The sequence below is a fragment of the Syngnathus floridae genome, chromosome 5 (assembly GCF_059516105.1).
Source record: "Syngnathus floridae isolate MCC-2025c chromosome 5, RoL_Sflo_1.0, whole genome shotgun sequence".
Classification (NCBI taxonomy): Eukaryota; Metazoa; Chordata; class Actinopteri; order Syngnathiformes; family Syngnathidae; genus Syngnathus; species Syngnathus floridae.
Window position 1 is genome coordinate 3,805,086 of NC_142417.1, and position 18,400 is coordinate 3,823,485.

At 48.5% G+C, this 18,400-nt stretch overlaps 4 protein-coding genes across 16 annotated transcripts in view; 2 read left to right on the forward strand and 2 right to left on the reverse strand.

The window, feature by feature from the left end:
- Positions 1 to 9,020, forward strand: hira (histone cell cycle regulator a). Its single transcript, XM_088375567.1, has 24 exons — positions 1 to 208; positions 1,171 to 1,233; positions 1,299 to 1,409; positions 1,928 to 2,018; positions 2,284 to 2,378; positions 2,526 to 2,621; positions 2,748 to 2,908; positions 3,019 to 3,186; positions 3,276 to 3,389; positions 3,571 to 3,641; positions 3,763 to 3,868; positions 3,965 to 4,183; positions 4,247 to 4,332; positions 4,491 to 4,865; positions 5,012 to 5,237; positions 5,341 to 5,466; positions 5,536 to 5,684; positions 5,755 to 5,916; positions 6,195 to 6,253; positions 6,333 to 6,438; positions 6,519 to 6,641; positions 6,735 to 6,898; positions 7,078 to 7,166; positions 7,458 to 9,020. Exons 1-24 carry the CDS (start codon positions 172 to 174, stop codon positions 7,572 to 7,574), a joined length of 3,114 nt encoding a protein of 1,037 aa, XP_088231693.1. The 5' UTR covers positions 1 to 171; the 3' UTR covers positions 7,575 to 9,020.
- Positions 8,491 to 12,163, reverse strand: nudt12 (nudix (nucleoside diphosphate linked moiety X)-type motif 12). 2 transcript variants are annotated; one of them, XM_088375683.1, is made up of 8 exons: positions 12,051 to 12,163; positions 11,336 to 11,533; positions 10,879 to 11,140; positions 10,462 to 10,732; positions 10,074 to 10,241; positions 9,869 to 9,982; positions 9,607 to 9,806; positions 8,491 to 9,540 (listed from the first exon to the last, which is right to left on the reverse strand). In XM_088375683.1, exons 2-8 carry the CDS (start codon positions 11,530 to 11,532, stop codon positions 9,424 to 9,426), a joined length of 1,329 nt encoding a protein of 442 aa, XP_088231809.1. In that variant the 5' UTR covers position 11,533; positions 12,051 to 12,163; the 3' UTR covers positions 8,491 to 9,423. The 2 variants fall into 2 exon arrangements, with proteins under 2 accessions (XP_088231809.1, XP_088231808.1); XM_088375682.1 differs by having other exon boundaries at positions 12,031 to 12,096.
- znf608 (zinc finger protein 608) overlaps positions 9,402 to 18,400 on the forward strand; it is a 27,437-nt gene continuing 18,438 nt past the window's right edge. The window contains exons 1-11 of one of the 11 annotated variants that reach the window (XM_088375558.1): positions 9,402 to 10,015; positions 10,161 to 11,551; positions 12,620 to 12,785; positions 13,382 to 13,594; positions 16,141 to 16,319; positions 16,393 to 16,440; positions 16,516 to 16,621; positions 16,711 to 16,920; positions 17,065 to 17,294; positions 17,368 to 17,761; positions 18,196 to 18,358. The gene's annotated coding sequence lies outside the window, so the exon portion shown is untranslated. Of the gene's footprint in view, positions 10,016 to 10,160; positions 11,552 to 12,619; positions 12,786 to 13,381; positions 13,595 to 16,140; positions 16,320 to 16,392; positions 16,441 to 16,515; positions 16,622 to 16,710; positions 16,921 to 17,064; positions 17,300 to 17,339; positions 17,762 to 18,195; positions 18,359 to 18,400 lie in introns of all 11 variants that reach the window. The other 10 variants (XM_088375556.1, XM_088375552.1, XM_088375557.1 and 7 more) reach the window with 10 other exon arrangements.
- Positions 12,314 to 18,400, reverse strand: part of slc12a2l (solute carrier family 12 member 2-like) — a 6,925-nt gene continuing 838 nt past the window's right edge. The window contains exons 3-26 of one of the 2 annotated variants that reach the window (XM_088375566.1): positions 18,206 to 18,328; positions 18,058 to 18,133; positions 17,898 to 17,993; positions 17,636 to 17,775; positions 17,326 to 17,545; positions 17,059 to 17,186; positions 16,895 to 16,979; positions 16,680 to 16,831; positions 16,205 to 16,312; positions 15,726 to 15,849; positions 15,534 to 15,635; positions 15,234 to 15,389; positions 15,044 to 15,143; positions 14,841 to 14,952; positions 14,626 to 14,766; positions 14,434 to 14,540; positions 14,289 to 14,368; positions 13,915 to 14,052; positions 13,719 to 13,832; positions 13,506 to 13,617; positions 13,347 to 13,433; positions 13,127 to 13,262; positions 12,992 to 13,059; positions 12,314 to 12,751 (exon numbers count right to left, since the gene is read on the reverse strand). In XM_088375566.1, coding sequence (XP_088231692.1) covers positions 12,616 to 12,751; positions 12,992 to 13,059; positions 13,127 to 13,262; positions 13,347 to 13,433; positions 13,506 to 13,617; positions 13,719 to 13,832; positions 13,915 to 14,052; positions 14,289 to 14,368; positions 14,434 to 14,540; positions 14,626 to 14,766; positions 14,841 to 14,952; positions 15,044 to 15,143; positions 15,234 to 15,389; positions 15,534 to 15,635; positions 15,726 to 15,849; positions 16,205 to 16,312; positions 16,680 to 16,831; positions 16,895 to 16,979; positions 17,059 to 17,186; positions 17,326 to 17,545; positions 17,636 to 17,775; positions 17,898 to 17,993; positions 18,058 to 18,133; positions 18,206 to 18,328 — 2,841 coding nt within the window. In that variant the 3' untranslated portion in view covers positions 12,314 to 12,615. Of the gene's footprint in view, positions 12,752 to 12,991; positions 13,060 to 13,126; positions 13,263 to 13,346; positions 13,434 to 13,505; positions 13,618 to 13,718; positions 13,833 to 13,914; positions 14,053 to 14,288; positions 14,369 to 14,433; positions 14,541 to 14,625; positions 14,767 to 14,840; positions 14,953 to 15,043; positions 15,144 to 15,233; positions 15,390 to 15,533; positions 15,636 to 15,725; positions 15,850 to 16,204; positions 16,313 to 16,679; positions 16,980 to 17,058; positions 17,187 to 17,325; positions 17,546 to 17,635; positions 17,776 to 17,897; positions 17,994 to 18,057; positions 18,134 to 18,205; positions 18,329 to 18,400 lie in introns of both variants that reach the window. The other variant, XM_088375564.1, reaches the window with a different exon arrangement.

Consider the following 18,400-nt stretch of genomic DNA (forward strand, 5'->3'; position numbering starts at 1 on the left):
GGTCCTGCGTGGTGTTACCTCGTCTGTCGTCCGGTCCGCTTCGGCGGGGATGCTGCAAGAAGCGATGGAGTTGAAGCCCCCCAAAAACACTCGAGCGTCTGCCGGAGTTTGAGAGATAAAAGGCGGGCGCCGAGCCATATAAGGAACGATAATATTGATAAGATTTTTACGATGAAGCTGCTGAAACCGAGCTGGGTGAGCCACAACGGTAAGCAAGCGAATCTCATGGATCAAGTTGAGGCTTTTGTTGTTGTCGGCAGAAGCTCCCGAGGGGAGTGATGGCGAGGGGGGCACCGAAACGTCCACACCCGGCGTCTTTTCATGTTCAAACCGGAGGGTCGATTTTTGGCACTATGGTCCTCCTTCAAACTCAAATGTTCGTTAATCCCAGCTACCCGACTAGCCCCTTGCCGGCTAGCTTTAGAAGTTAGCCAATTCAGCTAACTGCTGTCACTTTGCTAAGTTAGCCATTAGCATGCTTAACGGCTAACACGTTTGGGCCGTTTTCAGTTCGAAAGCCTTCATCTATGTGTCATGTATGCGGAGAGTTTCGGCTCCTTGAATTAGGGGGTTCTCAATGAAGCTTCAAGTACACGTGACTTGCCCCCACACCCCCAACAAAGACATCATGGATTGTATTTTACCTGGTGAAGTCAGCACTTCATATCAATTAGTGTGTAACAAAACCCCGTTACAACATCTGTAGACGAGTAACATTCTCTCTACTTGACAACTAGTCTAGTACAGTTTGTTACTTTTTTCATCTTTGCTGTACCAGCTGATCTATAGCTGATTCTAACAAGGCATACGGAGGGATAATTATGTTTGTGTTATTGCCAATGTTTTGTGATCTCTTCTGTCGTATTATTATTTTACGTGATATGTTCTGTGTGTGGAAAATGGACATTTTTGTTGACATTTTGTTGAAGCAAAGCAATCTTCGGATAATTGAGACAACCCAAGTTTTACTGCTGATTACTAAAACATGTTTTCTGTGATGAGTCTTGTTTTTTTATTTTATTTGTAGTTTCTGTTTTCTTAGTCATGGAAATGTGAGCTTCATAAAATCTGTCAGAATTCTTTAAATTGGCTGTTCACCATTTAAAAAATAGCTGGCATTAAAGAGTTAATTTGTTATTTAGGTGTTTCGTGTGTGTTTTGTTTTGACAGGCAAACCCATCTTTTCTGTTGACATTCACCCAGATGGAACCAAATTTGCAACCGGCGGGCAAGGTAACCTGTCAAACACACACCAGTCAAATCGAGGATTGGCGTAATAAATCGTTTGTGATCTTCAGGGGAGGATTCGGGGAAGGTGATGATTTGGAACATGGCGCCTGTCCTCCGCGAGGAAGATGAGAAAAATGAGAATGTTCCCAAAATGCTTTGCCAGATGGACAATCATCTAGGTAATATTCTTATGAAAAGGAACAATCGAAGTAGACGGCCTCAACTTCTCAACAATAATGTTAGTCATTCTCTGCAGGGTTAGGGAAATATGATAAATTGTATTGCTGTATTGTCCGTCTAAAGTGTTGCTGCAATGTTCGCGTTCAAAGCAACTGCCGTTTACAACATTGCAACGTCAATGCTAGTTCTTTAGCATGTCTATGGCAGTTTGTATTGTGTATTAGCATTATGTTATCTGACTTTCATGAGGTAATTATGCAGTGGTTTCAATACATGTGTAATCTTTGCCTAAAGTTTAGTTTGACAGTAGACATTTTGTATGTCAGGTTTTTGCTCGCAAGTCAAAGCGAAAAAAATCAGTCGAGCAATGGCTCATATCTCGAAAAACAGATGGGTCGCTTGTTAGTCAGTGTACCAGTGTACACAAGCAAATCTTTTAATTATTTAGGAGTACACTTCCTGTTAGGATGCTTTTTTTTTTTTTTTTAATACAACTTCAAATATTATTTGTGTTCAGCATGTGTGAACTGCGTGCGCTGGTCCAACAACGGCCTGTACCTTGCATCGGGAGGGGATGACAAGCTGGTGATGGTGTGGAAACGAGCTGCGTATGTGCACACACGCACACACATGCATGCATAACTTAATACCACTATGTACTAGCTGCTTTTTAAAAATTAAACGATTAAACTAATTCTCTGCTTTGCCGCGATCAGTTGTAGAGTAACATTTAATAATGACGACCCAAAGTGGACAACAAAAATAGCTGCATGCTGCTGCGTTCATCAGATTTTTTTTCATCTGGATAATTGGTAGAATAATTGATTCTAAAAAAAATATTAACCCTGGTATTGATACACTCTTGATGTTAAGGTTCATCGGTCCGAGTACGGTGTTTGGCTCAAGCAGCAAACTGGCCAACGTGGAGCAGTGGAGATGTGTCACCATTCTGAGGAACCACACTGGAGGTAACACAAGCACACGCAAAGCCACAACATTGTACTGGAGAAGTAAGCGTTTTCTTCAGGCACTTGAGTCGCCACTGTTTGTGTACAAGACATTTAAAAAGTCGATCTTTTATATCATAATTATGTTGATGTTTGCTGTGTGTGAAGATGTGATGGACGTGGCCTGGTCTCCCCACGACGTGTGGCTGGCGTCATGCAGCGTGGACAACACCATCGTCATCTGGAACGCACGCAAATTCCCCGGTAAAATCCAGTGTCCCTTCACCACCGCCAGTCTCAAAACCACAAAAGCAACCACTGAAGTGTGATCCAAGGGGCCTCAAAAAGTTCCTAAAAGGTCTGACCGCGTGGGCTCGGTTGATTCCTCAGAAATGGTGATGTGCCTGCGGGGCCACACGGGCCTGGTCAAGGGCCTGACGTGGGACCCGGTGGGCAAGTACATCGCTTCGCAGGCTGACGACCACAGCCTGAAAGTGTGGAGGACGGTAGACTGGCAGATGGAGGCCAACATCACCAAGCCTTTCAGCGAGGTAGGCGGCGGGAAGATGATTCACTGCCGATTGACCGCCGTCAGTGGCAGTGAATGAGTTAAAAGAAAAACATGTCAGCACATTTGTCTCCTTCCTGTTCTTTGTGCCAGTGCGGCGGCACCACGCACGTCCTGCGTCTGTCGTGGTCGCCTGACGGCCAGTACCTGGTGTCTGCACACGCTATGAACAACTCGGGACCCACGGCGCAGATCGTGGAGCGGGACGGCTGGAAGACCAACATGGACTTTGTGGGCCACAGGAAAGCCGTCACGGTGGTGGTGAGTGTCGCCGCACATGTGGCCGAAAACAAATCGGTGCGCATGTCTTGCTCATCAGCACATTTTTCTTTGTGTGCGTGCATGTGTAGAAATTTAACCCAAAGATCTTCAAGAAGAAGCAGAAGAACGGCGGCTCTTCGAAGCCCAGTTGTCCCTACTGCTGCTGCGCTGTGGGCAGCAAAGACCGCTCGCTCTCCGTCTGGGTCGGTAAAGGTTTTTGATAACAGCTAATTTTATTGTCAAGTATTTATAACTACTTTTTGGAATAGTATTATATTGATAGATAATCGTTTATAATCTGAGTTGTCTCAATTATAATCAAGATCAGTTTACATCTCCATTTTCTTTTGTAGTCCGCTAACAGCATTTCTTCCTCCTGTTCAGCTGACCTCTCTTAAACGCCCCCTGGTGGTCATCCACGATTTGTTTGACAAATCCATCATGGACATTTCCTGGTGAGTTTTCCAAAGAGATTGATCGATTGATGCATTTCGACATCATATTTACTATGCCATGCACTTGTGTTTTCAGTTCCCTTCATTGGTTCTTTGTTCTGTGTATGTGTGTGTGTTGAAGGACTCTGACGGGTTTGGGCATGTTGGTGTGTTCCATGGATGGTACCGTGGCCTACTTAGACTTTTCACTGGACGAACTAGGAGACCCGCTCAGCGAGGAGGAGAAGGTCCGACACCCGGGCGCCAGCGACCATCATTCACAACCCCCCAACACCAATCCTGCAGAACCCAGATCCAATGAATAAACATCTTCTCTTTTTCAGAACACCATCCACCAGAACATCTACGGCAAGAGCCTGGCTATTACCAACACGCAGGAGCCGCAGCTGGCCACCACCATCATCGAGAACCCGGAGATGCTCAAGTACCAGCAGGAGAGGCAGAGCTCGGCCCAGAACAACTGTACAGTGGCCAGTGCGGATTCTTCGGCCCCTAAGCTCAACAGCGTCATGAACGGGGAGTCTCTGGAGGACATCAGGAAGGTGTGCGCAAAGGTTTTGGCCTACCACAGGTCAGTCTTCACTGACTTCTTGATGTTCTTGCAGAACCTGCTGAAGAAGCAGGTGGAGACCCGAACCGCCGACGGCAGAAGACGGATCACACCACTATGTATCGCTCAACTGGACACTGGGTAAGGAGCGCTTTGGTGAGCTGCCCTATGACATAAGCAGGCAGCTTGTTCTCGTTGAGTCCAAACCGTAGCATCCACAGTCTTGTTTCTTTATTGCCAAACTTGTTATCGACATCACGATGAGCCGCACAATATTGATTGTCTGCCTTCTTCGTCAGGGACTTCTCCCCGGCGCTCTTCAACAGCGTTCCCATCTTGCCGTCCTCCTTGTCCAACCAGCTGGCCCCTCAACTCAGCACCGACTCTAGCCAGGGACAGGCGGTGGCAGCGGCTCCCTCGCAGGGAGGGCTGCGGACCAACCTGGACACCGAGCTCGCCCCACTTCCGCCGCCCGCCAACGCGGCTGCCAAGGGACTGGAGGACACCAAGGACCAGGTCCTCCCATCTAGCGTCAAGGCCAGTCTTCTGCTGGCGTCCGCCTCCAAGATGGAACCTATGAAGGCCTTGGACTCCAGGTTCACAGAAAGGTCCAAGACCACGCCAGGCGTCCCTGCCGCCATCTCCTCCACTGCCGGCCTGCCGCCGCTTGACAGGTGATTAGAGTCACGTGTCCTGACAAGAGAAAATTCAGGTCGGCCAAACCCAAAATAGCCTGATGTTCAACGAGTTGTAAGTATGTTCTCTGGTGAAATTGAAATTGCATCTTCTAATAACTTTGCTGTCCCGATGGCGCTTTCAGGTCCAAAGATGTGGCGGCGTCCGTGCTGAAGGACACAAAAGCTAAAGAGGACACCAGCAGCGACAGCGAGGACAAGATGGCCGCCATCAACAAAAACCTGACCTTGTGTAAACGCAAACCTGAGCCCCTGATGTTGGACGCCGCAGAGGTGGTGGAGAAGCGCAAGAAGGGACGGCCTCGGAAGGATAAAATGGCGCCGCCCATCTTGAGCCAGGCATTCACGCAGGTTAAAAATGAAAAAGCAGTGGGAAAATGACAATGTATATACCTCATGGCATATTGGCCCATATTTAACTAGCCCCCTTTTTTTATTTATTTGTCCGTTTTAGTTAATTCCTCCCCCCGAGCGGGAGCCCGTCAGGGCGGCAACGGTGGTGGTGACTCCGCAAGCTCCAGCACCAGCGGCTGTCCTCAAGCTGCCGACACCCAGCGTCCAGAAGTCCTTCAGCTTGCAGGTGACAACAGGACACAAAAAAAAGACACACAAGCAAGACTGGGTTAATGATGCATGTGTGTGCACACAGGTGAGCATGGAGCCGGCCGTCTTTTTGGAGGTGGAGAACGAGGTGACGTCGGCGGCGGGCTCCAGGCTCAGCCAGCTGCGATGCTCCCGAGACGGCCGTGAGTGGAACACGTTGTTGCCCAGCTCCGTGGTGGCCGCCGCGGGGAGCAGGTGAGCCCCCTTTGACCAATGGAGTCCCAGGATGTCACGTGACCGCATTTCTCTTGGTTCTCCTCCTCAGCGAGGTCCTGGCCGTGGCGTGCCGAGACGGGATGTTGTCGGTGTTCTCGTCGTGCGGCCGCCGCCTGCTGCCGTCCATCCAGTTGCCATCGCCCGTGTCCGCCCTCAACTGCTCGGCCCACTTCGTCATGGCGCTGACTGCCGGGGCCACGCTGTCCGTGTGGTCAGTTCACAGTGCGACAATGTCATGTGCTTGACGGCGAGGTTGTGCGGTTGACGGGAACTTTGAGTCTGTGTGACTGGAAATTGAGTGACGTCTGTGAGTGATTTTCATTTGATTGACATCTTTCATGTTGCAAGGTTGATCTCATGGTTTATGAGGTCTTTTGGTAGCATCAGATTTTTTTTTTTTAAATGTTGATGTCAAGTGTTATATTAATTGCATGTGGTTGTCTTTAAAAGATTGATGATGTCATTGACCTGTTTTGTGCTGACCCGCAGGGACGTCCAGAAGCAGAAGGCTTTGGTCAAAAACGAGTCCCTGGCGACCATTTTGTCTGGTGAGACCGGCCACTTCCCGTTTCCTGCCTGGCACGCTACGCAAAGCAGACATTTCGCGACACATTTTTGTGCATGCAGGTTCAGAGGTGACTGTGTCTCAGTCTTTGCTGACTCAGCGGGGCGTCCCCGTTATTGGTCTGTCCAACGGCAAGTCCTTCTGCTTCAGCTTGTCCCTGGAGACATGGTGAGATATAAACAAACTAACTCTTGAGCTAACTCACTCCTACCCTCAGCCCGACTGACTCATTGGCATGTCACGTTCAGGACGCTGATCGCGGATCAAGGAGATTGTCTGGTCCAGTGCGCCGACTTCAGGAGCTGCCTCCCTACCCAGGATGCGCCTGGCTCCTCGGGGCCTCTGGCCACCATGCAGGGACGCAACCTCAAGTAAGAAGCATGACCAAAAAGTACTAGGACGAAGGGTGAAGAAGGAAAAAAAACAACCTAGTGACTCTCTTCTTTGTTCTTGTCTTGGGGCAGCGCCGGCCGCATGGCGTCCCGTCTGTCGGCCGCCCCGCACCACCTTCAGCAGAGCATGACTTTGGCCTTCCTGGAGAACCAGCTGGCGGCAGCTCTCACGCTGCAGTCGGCGCCCGAGTATCGCTACTGGCTGCTCATCTATGCACGCTTCCTCGTCAACGAAGGTCAGCAAACGTTTCGGTTAGCTACCAACTCCGGGCGGGGCAAGGGACCATTTTAAGTCTCATTGTGCCCATTTCCATCGGACTTGTTCATCACTACTCACAGATTTAAATGGTCCACAGGTCATCAAATGAAAGGCGAAATTCTGAACATGACGTTATCTCCTCGGTTCTCTTTTTAGGTTCTGAGTTTCGGCTTCGAGAACTTTGTAAGGAGCTTCTGGGTCCTGTTCACAAGTCTCCGGCGACAGCCTGGGAGGCCACCACACTGGTAAGAAGGCCACAGCAGGGACTTGGTCATCTTCAGCCTCATTGTCTCGGAAATTATTTCACATTTTCGCAAAGGAAATTCCAAAATTAGGACATATTTGAATCACTGAAATCCTTCTCTCACCTTTTTTGCAAAGCATTCCAACTTAATAGCTTTCATTCGACATTTCTACCATTCAACATTTCAGTTCACCTTCACACAATTTCCACTGAAATTGTCTTGTATTTCGTTAAAGGTTCCATGTTGTCAATGTGATATGAAGTTGTGATTTCGCTGATTGTTTGCCTTCAGGGTTTGCGAAAGCGGGAGTTGTTACAGGAAGTCCTACCCGTCATCGGAGAAAACCTGCGATTCCAAAGACTGTTCACAGAGTACCAGGACCAGCTGGAGCAGCTGCGCAGCAAATAACACAAACACACACACACACACAAAGTTTTGCGCCTGGCTCACTCCTCAGCTTGGACTTTCCACACAGAGCGAGGCTCTCCGGCGTCGACACCACGCTAACAGGTGACGTTGGAGCTTGTTGTCTTGTCCAATCGGCGCTTTGCTGGAACCCTCCTCGTCCGCATCTATGCACCAATCATGAGCGTGAGTGCAACTTGCTCGAACCAAAGCGATGCCTTCAAGTGTGTTTAAAAAAAAAAAAAAAAAAAAATTCACACTCCTGCCAGTCCAGCGCTTTTACAACCCTTAAGAAGACTCTTGGGATTTTTTTTTGTTGTTGTTTTCTGTCAGCAAACCACCTGAGCAGAACCTTTTTCCAAAGTAGTCAATCGTAGTTCTTGCCCGCCGACAACTCCAGAGTCCAAAACTAGTGGACTCATCCGTTCCAGGTGCGACTACATCTCCATAGGAATCACTTTCGAGTCGGAGGGAACGCAGGTAGAAGCATCTTGGCACAGTGCGAAGGAAGGAGCTCATGCCAGATGTAAAGGGAACGCATCAGGTGCGAGCACGTCCACACCCGAGAGTCCAAGTCAGATTTTGGGGTCTTTAAGATGTGTGAATAACTTCATACCAAATGTGAACGTGTCCATATTAAGGTGCGATTAATTGCACAAATGGAGCGAAGGTCTCGAACTTGTCCCTTACAAGTGTGAACGTGTCCCGCTGTGAATGTTTGCACACCGGGTGTGTGACTAATTGGAAAGATGTTAATGGGTCCAAAAGAAGGTATTCATGCCAAGTAAGAACTCTTCAATATGAGTTGTGAAGGTGTTTGTTGCCTGGTGTGAAGGCTTGCACATTTGGTGTGACGTTCTGACATTTGCCCGAAGTCCCTTTTTAAAAAGTCAAAGGAAATCACCGCATAGTCGAGCAGTAGAAATCGCTGTGCTTTTATTGCTGAATTCCAGCGTGCGCACAAGTCATGGCCGAAAGAAATAAACTGCCATTGACTGGCAACCAGTCCAGGTTGTACCTCACCAAGGACAGGCATGCTAAAAAATGAACAAATGGAAAAAAGAAAAAAAAAAAAGGCCTCCTGTTTTAGAGGAGCCGAGTCATCCCGACCTTCTTTGTTTGGTGTCAACCATGGATTGACTTGTTTTGATGGGTCAGTGAAGATGTGACCAGCAATGATGACTGCTGGTGCACTTCTGTAAATAACATCAACAAAAGCAACTTGACAAGACTCCTTTCCTTATTTCTTATCTGTCCGTCTGTGCAGGCTACAACAATGGCACCAGCTTGCTTTGTTGTGTAGTTTGCACGTGTGTGTGTGTTTCTAAGGTTTTTTTTTTTGTGTGTGTGTTGACAGAACGAGAGTCCTTTTTAAATGTTTATATTTTTTCTGTATTTGGAACAAGAGAACTGAAATACTGCTTGAAATTAAACATTTGGTTTTTTCTACTTTCTGGTGCTTTCATATATTAGACCTGGAACTAAAGCGTTGCAGTTTTTTTGTGGGCAACTGTCATATTTTGTGCTCAAGCCAAAGGGAATGATAATATTCCTTTCGTTCCATCTTGAATCCAATAAGCAATTTTGAAGTAAGTGCCTTTTAACGCGGCTCTTGCCACCATTTTTTGGCATTTCACAAAAATCATAAATTGCTCTTTACAGCAGGGCTTGGTTCCGCACTCGAATCCATTGAGGGAATTTCCACAATTTCTGGTTGGTTAACCAGCAATTCTTCAGGCTTGACAGTGGAACAACTTTCATTTGGAGGTAAATCATTTTATTAATTTTGTTGAATGACTGTTGAAATGTTTTCTGCTGATTCCGTGGTCCCTAAGTATTTTGAGTTCAAAGTTCATAGATTGGCGGCTTTGCTGATCCAGTGTCGCAGGAGCTGGTGAGCAATGGTCTGCTTGGGCGGTAGGATGAGACCTGACTGGCAGGATTCTCCACCCAGCAGCGCCTCCATCACCTGGCCGCAGGATACAAGACAACAAAGGATAAGGGGAAATTGACAATTTGGTATTTGTTGCTTTACCTCTTGCCGCGGAAACCATCTGGCCTCCTCTATCTCGCTGCGGTCCACGCTGATGTCTGTCGTCACGGCGACGCAATGGCAGCCAATCATAAGCTGCGAGGGCATGGGCCACGGCTGACAGGAAACGTAGCGAACGGCACCCACTCGCACGCCGCTCTCCTCCCACACCTCGCGCCGCGCCGCCGCCTCCAACGTCTCACCTGACGTTACTTACTGTCACTGTTTGTGTGTGTGAAATGTGTGAAACTTTGTGCAAGCTTACCGGGTTCTACGAAGCCGGCCAGGCAGGAGAACATTCCGGCCGGGAAGACGCTTTTCCGGCCCAGGAGACACTGGTTTCCTCCCGGGTGAACCACCAGCATGATGACCACGGGGTCTGGAAGGAACAAGGAGTTAAAGTGACTTGCGTGTAAGTGTGCATCAGTGTAATTAGTGTGTTTGTAATATACGTGTGTGTGTGTGCGTACCAGTACGCGGGTAGCATGTGTTGTGTACCCCCCTGTTGCTGGGGCACTGTTGCTTACAGCAGCGCCTCTTGTGTCCTCCTTCCTCAGAGACGGTGGCACTTCCGCACGTGGAGCAGAAAGCGTAGCGTCGGTGCCATGCCAGCAGGGCGCGGGCCGGAGCCAGCACGCCTGAAACAGCCAGAAGATGAGAAGTCGTCATCGTCGAAGGTGTCATTATGAATCCCAACGAGATTCCCTGCTGTAATATAATTGGCTGCGACATCCGCCAAGCTGCACTATGATTGGCTGCGGCATTCAGGTACGACACCCAACTTCATTAGATAAGAGTAAACCACGAAAAATAAGAAACCATGATCACAGGAAGCAAAAGAATGCACATCATCCTCACCGGCGTCCTCGTCGCTGAGGTTTAGCAGGTCCTGGTGCGGCGATGAAGCGAATGAGCACTTGCACTCCCCATGCAGGCAGCGAGCAAGCAGTGCCGCCCCGTCCTCGCCGCTGCTGATGGCAAACCAAGCCGGGAGCTCCTCCAATGCGCGTTCCGATCCCGTTGTGCTGCTCCTCCTCTTTTCCACGCCAAGGAAGACCAGAAGAGAGTCGGGCTTCTCCAGGAGCTCTTTGATGGCCTCGTAGCCCAAACGACACAGATGCTGCACACCCTTGAAGGAATTCCGGAGCAGGGAAAACCAAATTATAAACAAGCAAGTCAAAACAGTTAAAAAATAATCATAAAATTACAAACAAATCAAAAGGTCAAGAGTCAAATCCAGAACGGAGTCAGTCAAACCAAGAAGCAAGTTGCAACCTGCTGGTCATGGTGCAGCATGGGGCTGAGGTCTGAGAAGAGCAAGAACACGGAGCCCGGATGCTTCTTCCTGTCCTCCAGCCACGCAGCGTCAGTACGCTTGGCGCTCAGACGGTCCAGAGGCTCGGCCCCAAAGTAGTTCTCCAACCCGACGCCATCTCCGTCGTCTTCTCCCAGTAAGACCGAGACATGCTGGTGACCCCAGAACTTGGCCACGTCAGACGCACTCTGGCCGCTACTGTTCACCCGACTCCTGTCGCATCTCCAAACAACATGAAGAAGCAGAGGTTCTTTAAATGGCGGTGGGTCTTATTTAGAATTCTTCTTGCCAGAGGGTGTGCACACGCTTGGAAAATGCTTGGAAATGATTCATCTTGGTTTCATTTTTGTAAATCACAAACACCTAGCATTTGAGAAAGGGTGTGTAGACTTTTTCTAATCACAAAGTTTTGTTTACCCATGTCGAAGTAGTGTTTGGACCACGGCAGTGTGTCCGCTTCTCGCGGCGAGCATGAGGGCCGTCCATCCTCTTGAGTCCGTCTCCTCCAGCAGAGACGGGACGGCGGACAGCAGGGACGTCACCTCGGCTTCGTTGCCGTGAGCCGACGCGTCCAGGAACTTTGCCACAACTTCCTCCTTTGGTGCGCCTGACATCCTGCAGGGAGAAAATACAGTAAGTACAACAAGCAAAAAATATTGAAATTCTACACTGACAGATTCTTTTGAATGCTTTTTACCTTAGATGTTGCATTTTAATTTCATTCATTAAATTCATTCATTTTCATTTATATTGATCTAAAATGACATTTTATGTAACTTTATTCGACAGAATGATTATAAATGTAAAATACATTATTAAGATAATATTTTTACCATGGACCTCGACGTGAAATAAATATCTAAGGACGTTTTACCTAATTTGTATAGTGGGACCAGAAGTTGGTACGTTGTTACAAGCACATTAAGGTAATATATCAAAATAATCACGAATATTTCGACAGACATTTTATAACTTCTCGAGGTGAAGCTGTAAGAAATGTGTTGCACCAAAGAAGGCTAAGCTAACTAGCTCGCTGTCATTGCACTAAGAGGCTTAGGCTAACTGAGTGTGTTGGAGCAAAATTAATATTGTATAAAGGATATTAATGTTACCGATTTGTGAAGAAAATCACCTGAGACAAGTTTACGTCCGCTCTGTTTGTGCATAAGTGACGTAAGGGTAAGATGCGTTCAAGTGTACATCCATTAGTCCGTCCTCTTAACATTTGTTTGACTTCGTCTCAAGTACGAAAAATGGTGGTATTTTACGAGGAGACGTGAACGCATCGTCATTAACTGGGTTTTGGATGGTATGGAAAGTTTTATAAGAATTGCATTGCAATTGTTTTGTCATTCAAAATAATGTTATGGGAGGAATGAGAGTTCTGGAAAAAAATATAATGGAATCATTTATTTAGCATGAGTCGAATGTTTAAAAGATTTACATAAAAGATTTGACAACTAGACATTGTGTCGGCCACCCTAATAGTTTATTCACGTAAAAGCAAAAATAATAAGGCGACGGACACGTTCTTTCTCTGCATCAATACAACTTTTATACATGTAAACAAACCGTTAAATGTACATTTGATCAGTGTGTTATGACAATTTAATAACACTTTTTTTTTTTAAAGGTTGACAGAAACACAGCAAGTGTCTCTAAAGTAAAAGTGTGATTTTATTGCGCTTGTGTGCGTGTTAGGAGTAGAAGGTGAGGACGCTTTGGTGGTTTCCTCGCACCAGCAGGAGAGGAGGAAGTTCCTTGGACAGCGTTTCCAGCCAGCACATGTAGAGGGCGCTAGAAACCACGCCCTTCCTCGCCAATGGCATCGTCCTGACCAATCACAAAAGAGCGGACACTTTTTTGGGTATGCAAAATTGCAATTGCAGTCACAATCATAATGACAATTACTGAGATGTATAAGAATCTAAACGGATGGAATTTATCGAGTTATTTTTAGTTTGTCATTTTTGCTATTTTTTTTTTTTTAAAAACTTTTCATCCGAGATATTTTTTCCTGTTAGTTTTAATGATGACAATAACAAGTCAAGTGGTGAAGATATGTTTTCTCACATGACAATGAGCTTGGCGTCACTGGAGTGTTCCTTGAGGAGCTCGTTGAGTCGGATCTGCCGATTGCTCTGAAGACAAATGCGACCGACGTTATTGTCAAAAACGGCGCCATATCGCAGACGCGCTCGACATCACCTTGGCTTTGTAGAGCTCCAGCTCGTTGTCGGTGATCCTCCAGGGCTGCTCGGCTTTCAGACGCTCGGCCGCCTCCTGGTCCATATCCTCCTCCTTCAACCTGTACGGCTCCACCATGGCCTTGAACCACAACTTGCTATACACAAATTTTGTTACTTGTGTTTCTTTTGCCGTTTAAAATGAGTGTGACATCTTGAGTTGTGTGTTCATTGCAACTTACTTGTGTTTCTTGGGTTTGGTGTTGATATCTCCTAGAACGTTGATGTCGGAGAAGTCGATGCGGAACCTGCTGAGCAGCGTCGCCATCCTGTGTACAGCACACACACGTTAGTGCACTTTTTTTCCTCGGAAGTATTTGAGGCACGAGTGTGTGGCTGACATCCGTCTGTCGTGGTCGATGCGGTTGATCTTTCCTCCGATGAAAACTCGAATGCGGCAGTCAGCCCATTTGCTCCGGTTGGTCAGCAGGTAGGGAAGCAGCAGTGTCAACCCTTAAACACACACACACAACGAGACGTAGGACCACAGTCTAGTGTCTTTCATGCAGAAGCCTTGTAAAATTTTGGTTTGCAAAATTCAGATTGAAAATGACCTCCGTCATCAAAAAGCCACCAGACGTCGATGGTGCCTTTCCCTTGTTTCTTCTTGAACTGCTGACTGGATTCAAGGAGGCGCTGATCACTTGTACTCAGAGCAGCTTTACTATCTTCACACACAAAGATAGATGCATTGACCAGTTTGATTTGTTCAGTAACCATGATTTGACTCAATCTGAATGGGTCAATAACCTCTGATGATGAGCGGGCTGCTCTGGTTGCTAGCAGTCTTGCACGGACTCGAGTCTGAATCCGAGTCTTTGGTCAAAGTGACGGTCACCGGGGTGTCCTTGCTGACCGGAGGCTTGTCATTGGAGCAAGACAGTTCGTCTGCAGGAAACACATAAGAAGCTCACATGCTGGACGAGTCCAAACAAGCTCAGACTCTGGGACTGGCGTCTGCTGTCTTTGAGAGTGTCACACGGCAGTCGGGACTGGGAACGACCGAGGATGTCCGTTTGGCTCTTGAATGGGCCAGCTGGTGATGTCTTTAGGATGTGCCGGTCCATATGAGATGGGCCAGAGATCGAGATTTGGTTAGCAACAGAGTTATGGGTGCCACTGACCTTGTCCCTGGATGTGAGAGACGTCCAATCCCTCAGGAAGCCTCAGGATCACCATACCAAACTGCAGGTCAAAGGCGTCACTGCGGGATAACGCCCATGACGCATCAGCCAAGGTGAAGAAGACAAAGACAAAAGCATTCCTTACTGGATAATGTTGATGTACGTCTCCACGTCGTTCATGTGACCCTCCATCCAGTTGTTCTTGAAGCCCAGCACCAGAGTGTTGGGTTTCAGGCGGCCCAGGCCCACTGACTGGACCAGGAGACACCGACGACGTCACTCAATCCGTCAATCATTCAATGACACAACGAGGAAGGCTAAGGAGCGTCGGCGCCACCTGGAGGAGGAAGTGCACGCCATGCCTGAGCGTGTCGGAGAAGACCGGAGCGTAGAAAGCTTTGATGCGCTTCTTGTTGAGCCAACGCTGACAGCGTGCATGCTCCTGAGACGCCTCTTTTGCGTTGGCACGCCGACACGCCTGCAAACGCACATGCGGACATGTGGCACTTATGAGGGCGTCACACGAGAGCGTACGTTGAAGCGCGTACGTACGATTCTGACGTGTCCGCACACCATCAGGCCCACGTTCTTGGTGAAGGAATGGACCAGCTGCAGCAGAGCGGGCCGAGAGCTGGGATAGCCGGTCAGGACCAAACACTGAGGCCTAAATGGATGTCGTGCCATCGAGTGTCAAGTCGTAGATACGATCTAACGATTCTGGGACCCGTCTTTGTTGTGACCTACTCTGAGCTCACCTGAAGTTCTTGACATGGTCCTCCACACCAGTCAGGTTGAGACACTGCGTGAGAGCCTGGTTATAGATGAGAGCCTGAGTGGATGATCCCCAGTTGACGTCTTGTGCATGCAGGTGGACGTGACCAGAGAGATGAGAAGACATTGGTCAGATGCTGGCAAGAGTAGATGCATGTGAGGTTTGACGCTCACCAGGCTTCTTGTAGCTGACGTAGATGTAGAGCGCCAGGACAATGAGCAGCGTGACGAGCGCCGCCCACCAATTGATGACAAACATCACGACGCAGCACAGGATGGCGCCCATCAGGGACACCCACATGTTGTAGTACTTGAAGCTGGGACGCCACCCTGTGGTGACGTAGGGCAAAACGTTGGGCTTGATACGGAACAATGCGAGCTAGCCAGTTGAGTCAATCTAGGTGACATTGCGTAAACGGCGAAAATCGAATAAATACTCAAAAAGGCCTTCCACTAATGAGTCAACAAGCTCACCTGGAGAGTTAGCCAGCGAGGCATGGAAGACGGAGAAGTTGATCAGCGCGTAGGACGCCAGGAAGAAATTGGAGATGATTGGAGCGATGATGTTCAACTCGGCTAAGGGGAAAAGAAAATGAACCGTGTTCTTTTTTTTTTTTTCTCACCGTAGTTATCAACAGCTATAGATCTGTAGCGTCAGTTGGCTACCGATGAGGATAAAGGCGAGGCCAATGCAGAAGGTTAGCACGTAGCCGCGCAGAGGCTCATTGTTCTTGCCGTAACCTTTGGCGAAGACTCCCAAGCCTGGGTAGATGTTGTCCTTGCAAAGAGCCTGAGCACACACACGGCACAATTGTACACATTTTGTCTCTTGTTTGATTCTACTACCCCTTCAACTTGTTTTGACATAGAGATATATTTTTGTCATTTACATATTTTAGGGGAGGAGGCAGTGGCCCTGCAGCCCCCACCCTCTAGCTCCGCCAGTGTCTCAGAATTGTTTTGCCCCCAAGACAGAAATATGTCACACATGTGGCAGTAAAGATGAAGGAAATTTTCAGCTCATTTAAAAGTAGTTTGCATTATATTTCCAAATATTTACTTTGTTGGTTCTTTTCTAAAGTGGCAAGCGAGATGGACACTATTGGCCAAGATGCTTCAACAGTTTTCCGCTGTGTTTTTCCTACCTGGAAGACTTTTGGAGCACTGACCAGCGAGGCCAGAGCGGACGACAGGGTGGCCGAGAAAATTCCCGCCGTGATGAGAGGTCCAAAGGCCGATGCCAGACTCATTGCCTGCAAGGTAAAAACCATGTTGCTGCTACGATAAGAATCAGATGGTTAAGGAGACAAAACTTTGATCACTTGTTTTTCAGTCTTGGTGCAACCACAGTAAATATTCTTAAAGTTCGGACGTGACAAAGGTATATCTTCATCTATTTAGAAACGAATCTCTGAAATCACACGTGTCTAAATCAAATAATTGCTCTTCATCTCAGACGACCAAACAGAAATTTCGTAGGAGTCCATCAACAATGTATCCGTTCATGACTGCAAGAAGCTTGTGACTCACAACAACAACAACAGTGACACGATTGTCCCCAAGTACGCACATACACACACACACACACACACACACACACTGATGTCTTGACAGCTTTACCTGGAAGTCATTCATGAGACCGTACTGGCAGCCTCCCTCTTTGCAGATGGAGAAGTCGTAACCCAGCGTGCAAGCGGCGGCATCAGTGCAGTTGATGGTGTCGCTCAGCGTGTCGTTGATGTCGCCCGTAGCGTCTCTCACCATGCACGAGCCTGAAGGATCACCGCCCAGCGCGTTGGTCGGCGTATCGGCGAGATGATGACGATGCCACCAACCTGCAGAGATGGCCACGGCCACGTAGGTCAGCCCCGTGATGAGGATGGCGAGTAGCGTTCCTTTGGGGATGGCAGACTGGGGGTCCTTTGAAAGATGGACACCACGCACATGATTGGAAATGTATTGGGAGTCACCATCTTGTCATTAAATAGTAAAATTGTACGCTAAGGTCTCCGGAGATGTTGGCTCCTGCCAGGATTCCCGTGGCTGCTGGGAAGAAGATGGCGAAGACGGAGAAGAAGGTCTCATCATCCCGGAAGTCTGGACCCAGGTTTTCCACTAATATAGCCGCTGCGGAGTTGACAACCAATTTCAGACAAGTTCAGTCCAGTCTTCAATATCGAGGGAGGAAACAACAATGGTGATCATCTCACGGAGCGTCTCGACATTTTCAAAATCGTACGGTAAAAAACATTGATATTTGCCTGACTTTGATATCCAAAGAATCCTTTGGCCTTCTTGTCCTGGTCAGGTATGAGACTTCCGACAAAGTAATTTGCGATGGCGGCCAGCAGGATGAGCAGCAGGACAATCTGAGCCTTGGCCTCCCACTCCATCCCAGCCACCGAGATGCCCAGCAGCAGGATGACGGTCAACGCGCCCACGATGCGGACGTCGTTCAGCTCGTCCGTCATCAAGGCGTCCACGTCCTGGAAGCCAACCCGACCGAGCAAGACGGAGAAGAAGAATTGTCGCCGGTGCAACCAAAAACGATGTCAACCGGCAGAAGCATTCCTCACGTTGAGCATCTCCACCACTGTCTCGGCGAAGCCCACCACATACATGGCCACTGCCACCGCGTTTGCGAATGCAAAGATGAGACCGATGGAACCCCCGAACTCTGGACCCAAGCTCCTGGAGATCAGGTAGTAAGCGCCACCTAGAAACACATGCTTGCCGAGTTTGGCCGATGCGCCAGCAACAATTAGGGACATAACCGGTTGTCCGCTTTTTCGCACGATTCAACTGCGATAATGAAGGTCCGAGGAAGGTGTCACTCACCTCCTCGCACAAAGCCGTTGGTGGCGATGGCGGAGGTGGACAGACCCGTGATGGTGGTCACCACCGTAGCCATTAGGATAATGGCCACGGTCAGTCCTGCGGCAAACGTTCACATCATTGGAGCGCGTTACATGCCAATCGAGCGCAAGCGACGGTGTACCAATGCCGGCTTGTCCCACGATCCACGACATCCGGATGAAGAGCATCACCCCCCAGATGTTCAGCATGCATCGCACCTACAACCAATCGCCCATGACTCTTGAACCTTAAGGCAACTGACATGCGTATTATTCTGCAGATGATCTTACCAGGACTCCTTTGACCCAACCAAACTTGACGGCTGCTCCTTTGGTCTCCTTGGCCGCCCGGGCCGCCCCCTCCTCGGCCGCCGACGGCTCCTCCCCGTTGGCCAGCCCGTCCTCCAGTGGGTCCTGACCAACGCCAGCAGACCGTCATCACAGGTACCAAAGCGACCACGGAACTTGTGTGTTTGTGCGGACGTG

Coding starts and splice junctions, on each gene's coding strand:
- hira (XM_088375567.1), top strand. CDS start 172: ATGAAGCTGCTGAAACCGAGCTGGGTGAGCCACAACG. Junction 2,019..2,283: donor ATGGTGTGGAAACGAGCTGC/GTATGTGCACAC, acceptor CTTGATGTTAAG/GTTCATCGGTCCGAGTACGG. Junction 4,866..5,011: donor GGCCTGCCGCCGCTTGACAG/GTGATTAGAGTC, acceptor TGGCGCTTTCAG/GTCCAAAGATGTGGCGGCGT.
- nudt12 (XM_088375683.1), bottom strand. CDS start 11,532: ATGTCAGGCGCACCAAAGGAGGAAGTTGTGGCAAAGTTCCTGGACGCG. Junction 11,141..11,335: donor CAAACACTACTTCGACATGG/GTAAACAAAACT, acceptor TGTTGTTTGGAG/ATGCGACAGGAGTCGGGTGA. Junction 9,807..9,868: donor GGCCGGCTTCGTAGAACCCG/GTAAGCTTGCAC, acceptor AAGTAACGTCAG/GTGAGACGTTGGAGGCGGCG.